The sequence below is a fragment of the Gossypium arboreum genome, chromosome 13 (assembly GCF_025698485.1).
Source record: "Gossypium arboreum isolate Shixiya-1 chromosome 13, ASM2569848v2, whole genome shotgun sequence".
In the NCBI taxonomy this organism is placed as follows: domain Eukaryota; kingdom Viridiplantae; phylum Streptophyta; class Magnoliopsida; order Malvales; family Malvaceae; genus Gossypium; species Gossypium arboreum.
The window spans coordinates 115375864-115384909 of NC_069082.1; the positions used below are offsets into that span (position 1 = coordinate 115375864).

The 9046-nt window shown below is 35.8% G+C and overlaps 1 protein-coding gene across 1 annotated transcript; it reads left to right on the top strand.

Annotated features, from left to right (window-relative positions):
* Positions 1–275: 275 nt before the first annotated feature.
* Positions 276–2477, top strand: LOC108463293 (9-cis-epoxycarotenoid dioxygenase NCED2, chloroplastic-like). Its single transcript, XM_017763241.2, has one exon. It carries the CDS (start codon positions 408–410, stop codon positions 2175–2177), a length of 1770 nt encoding a protein of 589 aa, XP_017618730.1. The 5' UTR covers positions 276–407; the 3' UTR covers positions 2178–2477.
* Positions 2478–9046: the final 6569 nt, after the last annotated feature.

Below are 9046 nucleotides of genomic sequence, written 5' to 3' on the forward strand. Positions count from 1 at the left end.
TTGAGACCAACTTTATGTAGGGGTGTGTCCCACAAACAGTAACTTCCCCTAGCACCGCACCCACTTAAAATTAATTTACAAAATCATAGGTGAAGTTAATAAAATTGTGTTCACCGGACATGAAAACAAATAAATTTGTATTGAGTTGGCCCTTTTATCTATGCTATAAAAATGCAACACGTGGTGTTCTCTTATGTATTTTAGGAGTTTGGAGTTGATGTCCACTTTGTTTTTCTATATAAACCTTCTTTCGAACTCCCATTATTGTCACCCTCCCCGTCCCCCTCCCCCTCCCCCTCCTACTCTTTTGACCCAATTCCCATACAAATACAAATACATACATAAATTAAAAAAAAAAAAAAGGTTGAATCTCACATTCTAATTTCTTACATTTTCAATCACCAACAATGGCTTCCTCTTCATCACAGGCAGTATCTACTACTAATTGTAAATTTCTTCCAGTTTCAACTTGTTTCTCTTCGTCTCTGAATTTGGGTTCTATGCCTTTGAAAAGGACTCGTAGAAAGCCAAACATTTCATGCTCTCTTCAAACGCCTTCCATTCTTCTTTTGCCTAATCAATCATCCACTGATTATACCACTAAAAACGCAGTGAAACCTCAACCCCAACACTGGAATCCTTTCCAAAGAGCTGCAGCTATGGCTTTAGATGTGGTGGAGAACGCTTTGGTTTCTCACGAGCGTCACCATCCTCTTCCCAAAACAGCTGACCCCGCTGTTCAAATATCTGGCAACTTTGCTCCAGTGCCAGACCAACCGGTCAAGCATAACCTCCCTGTTATTGGAACAATCCCAGACTGTTTACAAGGAGTCTACGTTCGAAACGGAGCCAACCCACTTCACGAACCTGTCGCCGGACATCATTTCTTCGACGGGGACGGTATGGTTCATGCGGTTCAGTTCCAAAATGGCTCTGCTAGTTATGCATGTAGGTTCACCGAAACCAACCGTCTGGTTCAAGAACGAGCTTTGGGGCGTCCAGTTTTCCCCAAGGCCATCGGTGAACTCCATGGTCACTCTGGTATAGCTAGGCTGTTGCTTTTCTATGCTCGTGGCCTATTTGGGCTTGTTGATCCAAGCCATGGCACTGGAGTTGCTAACGCTGGACTTGTTTGTTTTAATGGTCATCTCCTTGCTATGTCCGAAGATGATTTGCCTTACCATGTTCGTGTTACTCCATCTGGGGACTTGGAAACTGTTGGTAGATATGATTTTGATGGTCAGTTAAAATCAACAATGATTGCTCACCCCAAGGTTGATCCTGAAACCGGTGAATTCTTTGCTCTTAGCTATGATGTCATCCAAAAGCCATATCTTAAGTACTTCCGTTTTTCACCCGATGGTAAGAAATCACCTGATGTTGATATCCCAGTAGACGGTCCGACAATGATCCACGATTTCGCCATCACCGAGAACTTGGTGGTGATTCCTGACCAGCAAGTGGTGTTCAAATTGCCTGAAATGATTCACGGTGGTTCCCCAGTTGTATATGACAAGAACAAGATGTCAAGGTTTGGGATTTTGGACAAGAATGCCACTGATGCTTCTGGGATTACATGGGTTGAGGCACCTGATTGCTTTTGTTTCCATCTTTGGAATGCTTGGGAAGAGCCAGAAACTGATGAAGTTGTTGTGATTGGTTCCTGCATGACACCCCCGGATTCCATTTTCAATGAATGTGATGAGAGTCTCAAGAGTGTCTTGTCTGAAATCAGATTGAATTTGAGGACCGCCAAGTCGACACGCCGCCACATCATTCCGGATTCCGAACAAGTTAACTTGGAGGCAGGGATGGTGAACCGAAACTTGCTCGGAAGAAAAACCAGGTACGCATATTTAGCCCTTGCTGAGCCTTGGCCTAAAGTGTCAGGGTTTGCCAAAGTTGATCTCTCGACCGGAGAAATAAAAAAGTATATCTATGGAGACCAAAGGTATGGGGGTGAACCTTTATTCTTCCCTAGAAACCCCAATTTGGAGAACGAAGACGACGGTTACATTTTGGCCTTCGTTCATGACGAGAGGACCTGGAAATCAGAAGTGCAGATTGTGAACGCCATGAATTTAGAGGTAGAAGCCACAGTAAAGCTTCCATCTCGAGTTCCGTACGGTTTCCATGGAACATTCATAAGCTCCAAGGACTTGGAGAAGCAAGCCTAATTCAGTTTCAACAACCTTGTTATCATCAATTTTTCTAGATGGTTTAACAAGTTAGTAGGAGAGATTTACCAGAGGGATGTTTGCATATACTGTCCCCGGAATCTCTCACTCTGTTTCATAGCTTTTGATAACCCTGTTTTTTGGATTAGTCCCTTGGTTTATATTTTAATGTGACCGGCTTGTAGTTTTTCTGTGTATAGGAAGTATTGAAGCTCAGCTGATCCCTGTTTATTCTTTCACTTGTGTGCATTAATTACAAGGAAATATGCAGTGTATAATTTCTCTGTTTTGTTGTAAAAATACTTCAACTTTACACTACATATATGCATGTCAGTATATACTATTAAGTTACCGCTGCTATTTACCATTTTAATTCTCTTAAAATTTACAGTGCATAGATTATTTTTGCTCAGACAGCCGACAGGAAGTCAATGTTGTTAATTTTTAGATATCTGATGGTTGGTCTATTTTAAAAAAAGAACATTTGTGGAATTTAGAACAATGGGCAAATGAGAAAGCAGCACGGTTTAATGTTAAATCATTCAAGGATTGGTTCAAACGACAGAGTGGAGATTGGACCCCCTATTTTAAGTAATCAAATCTGTTACCTAATAACCCTTTTACTAGTTTTCAGGTTTTAACTGATCTACTGCAATACCTGAAGTTGATAGTGCCGGGGTCTCATAATCCCGTGTTTAACATTTATATCGAAAGATTCTTTAAATATATGAAAAAACTGAAATAGTCTCTCTTAAAGCAAGGTGACATAAGTGGCAGCATGCTGTTGGTAGTGTAAGGCTCATTTGCTACCCAATCACAGCTAAAAACATCATGGTGGGAGGAGCTAAAACACCTAAAGTATCGAACAATGACTCAGATATTTGAAATGGGGAACATAAAGGGTGATTTAACTCAACTTGTCGATGACTTTTATTAAAAGTAAGTCAACTTTGATAGCCCCCCCCCCCTCCCTCTTTCTTTTTTTCTTCTGAAGAACTTGAAAAAGTGAATGAAATTAGATTCCCATAGTGAAAATAGGGTTTCCTACAGAGTGCTTCAGATGTAAAAATCATAACTCAAAAGTCATAGATGGGGAAATGATGTTACAAAAAGAAATGGACTCTTTAAAATATTGGTCACACTAAGAAATATCAATGATATTTTATTGATGAACATTGTAGATGATGAGGTAAAACTGTTGCAACAATGTTTAGCACCTTGTCGCCATGCCATTTGCTGATGAAGTTTTGAACTTTTCTGGAAACTCTATCCTTTGCTGAGAGTATGCAATGTTTGAGGATCCAACTTGAGCATAAATCTCAATTATTGGGGGTGGGGGATCGCTTTAAGCTTATCTACACATATTATTCTTAGTGCTGCAATGCTTGGAGGGTCCATGTATCCAGTATGATGTTTTTACATTATGAAATTAGGTTGAAATAGTAACAGTAACTCGATCTTACGGTTGTTATTTTAAGATTTTGGTTCTCCTTTTCAGTATCGCCACTGAGAATAGAGCATTCATTATCGCCATGAACAGAAGCACAAAGTATACATTGGAGATAAGCAGCTTCATATGGGTTCTGTCCATTTTGCTTCTGGCATATAACAACCATAGCCATATTTTCTTGCCTTTATCCTGATGGAGCTGTCTATATAGCAATGGCCTGTCCGTAAAAGATAAATCGGTACTCTTCATCTTGAATTTCTCTTACATATACATGTCATATCATGAAATGCAAATAATTCAAACAAAAATAGTTGACAAGTAACGTTAGTAGAAAAAAAATATTTTATATAGATATTTGTAAATCAGGTGAAGCGCTTAGGATAAATATGTTAAGGTCCTATTTTAGTTTTACTGGTTGATGTGCTTTTATCTTTTAATAATAACATGTTTCTGTTTTCTTAGCAAAAAATGCAAGTGGTCTTAGGTGTATTTATGAGAAAAGTTGTGATGGTTCTTTAGTAAGAGAAAGCGTTTGATACAAGTAAAACGGAATGTGTTGAGAGGTAAAAAAAAAAAAAGATTAGAATAGATTTAAAGTTATTGAGAATTGTTGTACTCTTATTATGACTTTATGACTTGGCATTTCGAGAGAGCACTAGAAAGACACATGTGGATGGTTCTCCACCTCTTGTCTTCTAAATCATCACTAGCTCCTTAGACTCCCAGACGAGTCACCTCCTATGGGATTATTTGCTGATAGGGAGAACATCTGTTACATCAGATCACATGTTTCTATGGTCAAGTCACCCGCTTTTCATTGTAAGCACTCATCCAAGTGTGAATACTCTTTCCAAAGACTATTGGGGTTCACTTGAGTATAACAATCTTGTACTACCTCAAAGGGAATAACATGATGGGTTCCACCATGTATGCCCCCCCACACTCCATGATGGCAACTCCTTACTAACAACCTCCCACGATACCATACCAGACAAGGGAGCATCTCGTATAAATACCCTCCAAGATGAAGGAAAAATGATCTTCTTCCCCATTAGCAACCTTGAGCACTTACTCTTTATACTTAGCCTTTTCAACCTTCACAACAATCTTCTACCTCCTTTTGTCTCTGGCTCTCTGCCTATCTAGGTGAATCGACTTCCTTTCCACCACCACCTTCTCTTCATATCTCCCCCCTTATTGATACTCCGCATCAACAAGCACCATGGAATGTAGTGGTTAGAGAGGTAGAGGAAAACTTAATGAGGTGGAGGATAAGATTAAGGAAATAATTATAAAAAATGTTTGAGAGAAAGTTTGCCCAATAAGAAAAGTTTCTAATGCCTACAAAATGACATGTGGGAAATTCTATTTATAGGTATAGAGAATAAGAATTACATAACCTAGTTTTTTTGAGGTAAAATATTGTAACAGTCCTTGCCTAACTCGGTTGCTAGGTTTGAGCTACAAGGTGCTACATTTGTTGCTAGAGAAACTATGGAAAATTATACACCATTTGATCATTCAACATGTAAATAAGTATGAGTCCAATTCACAACATGTTACACAATCATTTTCAGGTCCCACACGAGTTTATGGAAGTTTTTTTTTACTAACTCGAGTATGAACTAGGATCAAAATATAAATTTTAAAAATCTCGGGCTAACCTCGCAACTTCATAATATCCTTACCATGATGTTGTTAACTCATTGAGTTACATCGTGACGACATGTATATCCACCTCGTGATGCCACTTACTCTCGAACGATGTTGCGATGTCAAGGGTTCATGGTCGCGATATTGCCCCTGTTTTGGTAAAATGCACATTTTGTACTTAATAAATTGATTTCAAACCTTTACCAAAATGTTTGTATTCAATTTTCGACAAATAATAAGCCATTAAACCATGCTAATGACAATCAATTCAATGATAAAATGTAACGACCTGAAAGTCAGTGGTGTCGAAAAATGTGGTTTCCAGATCGTGTTTTTGTAAACTGAGCCTGTAAATATAAATGAATTAAATTTTGGATAGGTAATTTGTTGAATTAGTGATTAATAATCAGAAAAGGACTAAATTGTAAAAATGGTAAAAGCTCAATTGTTATAGAATTTTTAATTAGAAATATAGACTAATGACTAAAATGGTAATTATACCATATTAGGAATTATAGTGGATGGTGGCTTTATAATTGTATGAGGAAATTTTTTATAAAATTTATATTTTTTAATTAAATTATAAGAATTGTGGTGGAAGGAAAGAGAATACATGTCTTTTTTCTTCCTTATGCAACCAAATTAAGGAAAAAAAAGAACTCTCAGCCTTGAAGGGTTTCAATTATCAACACCAAATTGGTTAGTTCAATTTGACCCTTTTCTTGTAAATTTTATATTTTTGAGATCATGAGAGCTTAATTTAGCTAGCTCATGTATCAATTTATTGGTTAGTTCAAGTTTTAGAAAGTTCTCATTGTTGATTTATAGAAGTTTTAGGTGTTAAATTGATAGATTTTAAGCATATAGGTGAAAAAATGATTAAATTGTGAAGTTAATTGATAGTTTCGTACAATAGGGATCAAATTGAATAATTTTTAAAATTGGCTGTAGAAATAAGAAATAGAAGGTCTCTAATCGGTTATAGTGAAATTAGATTTCAAATTGGAGTTTTAGGTTGAAAGTTATGTTAGTCCCGATTTTAGAAACTGAATTGAATAAAATACAAGTTTTTTATAAAATGATAATTGAATGTGAATTTGGTTGATTATTGATGATGTTGTATGTTTATGTTAATCCATAGCTAAAAAGCTAAAGTTATCAACGAATAACTTAGAACTCTCGGTTTGTATTTCTATAATTTGAACCACTTCAATTGTTGCATATATATATATATATATATATATATTCAATTGCTGAAATTCATGAATCTAGTTGAATTGATACGATTTGATTGTTATTGGAGATAGACGACTAAATTGAATATAATTAAAAATATTGTATCTTGATGTAAATGTAAAATTGACATTGTATTGAGATGATTTATGCTGATACATAAATAAATTGATGATTGGTTGATGAAATGAAAATATTGAATTCGAAATTGAGTTATGTTCGGAATTCAGTAATTATTACCCTATTAACTGTTTGGGTAGAGTCGGATATAGTTGGCATGCTATAGGATAGACTGAGTATGGGTTACTTCGACCATGAGTCAATGAGTGCTGACCACAATCTTACTTTAGTTATACTGATGAGCACAAGGCGCGATTCATTTACTTCGGATTTGTCCAATGAATCTTTGTGTGCCAAATTGTGTGATTGGTTGGATCCATTTATCCGTTAGAGTCAAAGTCAAGTTAATAGGGAATTAAAATGATCATTGTTGTGAAAGCTTATGCTCATCGGAATTTTAAATCTGAAAGATTGGGATGGAATTATGCTAAATTAGCCGAATTAATTCGGAGTAAGTGGAGTTAATATATTATACTCATATAATAGTTGTTAAACAAGGATGAAATGATTTAAAATGGTATATTATAACATGTTATTTATTGCTTGTATTAATAGCATATTGATTACATGTTGAATTTGATTTTAATATGCATTTCATTGGTTAAATTATAGAAATACCATTGAGTTTATTACTTAGCATACGATTTTGCTTTCCATGCACAGGTAAAGTTAAATTCAAGTGAGTATCAATTTTAGTATCCATTCAAAATCTTGGACTCAGCGATGTTGGTGAAATTCCTTTGTTAGTTGCAACACCTTATACTCGGTTCAGTTGCCTAACCCGAGCTATAAGGCATTACAATAATAATCTATGAACATTTATCATAAATTTAAGTAAAATTCAGCTAAATAAATTTTATTCAGTCATTTCCATGCTTTTCAATCAATTTTGGACCTAATTTAAGCTTATGGAACATTTAAAGCAAATTAAGATCAATTCTAGATTAAATTGAAATTTCTACAAAATTTTGAATAAAATATACAAACAGGGGTCACACGGCAGTGTGAAAGAGCCTAGGCCGAGTGGCTCAGGGACATGGCCGTGTGCCCAAACAATGTACAGTTCAAAAATAGGATCACATAACCGTGTCACTAGGTCGTGTGCTTGACCGTATACAATTCAAAATAAAGTTACACGACCATGTCGTAGACCATGTGTGATTTGAAACAAGGCCACACGACTGTGTTTCTAGGTCGTACAACAACCTGAAACCATGTGGGACATACCTACACAAAAATTGAATAGGCCATATGGTCGTGTGGAGTGACTGTGTGTGGCACACGGCCATGTGACAGCCCGTGTGCACCTAAAATGACTTCTAAAACAAGCCAAAAAATTACCCATTTCTTAGGTGCCAAGCCAAACCAATTTCAACCATTTTTATACCTTCAAAACACATTCAAACAAGTTTAAAAACATACCAAAATCATTCAATCTCTGTGCCTAACCAATATGCCCTAATTGGCACCCCAACAAACACCATTCAAAGCTAATTTCTAACTTCATTTCATACTCAAATCATGCTTAACTAAACAATGTCATGAATGTACCAAAATGACATAACTTTTATCATTAAAAGGCTAAGCTATAACCCAAGACATATTCATCAATACATTTTCCAAGAAAAAATCAATACACATATCAAATATCATGACATCCAAATTCCATATCTAACCATGATACCATAACTTTCAACCAAGCTATCATCAATCATTCTTTCTATCACTAATTAACACCTATCAACAATTTTTCATATTCCACCATGTACCATTTACACTCACATTTAACTTAACATATTAGAACATGATCTATTTCGCCATTTTGCCAACAAACACGTTCACTTTCTTGAACACATATGTTTACATAAATATATCCAAATAATCCTACTACACGCCACATATCCCAAAAATAAATATTTTTAAAATCTACCAAAATGAGACTGGATAGTGTGATCTTCACGTTGATTTGATCACTCCATTCCACAAAACGATATCTACAAGGAATAAGAAAATGACATGAGTAAGCTTTAATAGAGCTTAGTAAGTTCACAAGTTAAAATGATTAACTTACCGTATAATAGTTTAGCAACATTGTTAATAAACATTAACCCTGTCAACCACAATCATTCGACATGTGAGCTTTATACACAAGTTGAATAATCTATTCAACTATACAAGGTATTCAATTACCAAGTCATGATCTGTCAAAAATCATGTAAACATTCATATAATTCATTAACAAGGTATTTAACCATTTAAAATTTGCCCGATGAATGATATAAATAGATACGAATATGCAGTTATCCACCTGAGACATGCCAGAATGCTCAACAAAGCCAATCCGACCAATAACACGCCTGGACACCAAGTGCTAAGCTTGTAGGCTTTACATTCGCCCCTAGGAACACACTAG

Bases quoted from the DNA above. Each gene is read 5' to 3' on its own strand.
- LOC108463293 (XM_017763241.2), top strand. From the start codon at position 408: ATGGCTTCCTCTTCATCACAGGCAGTATCTACTACTAATTGTAAATTT.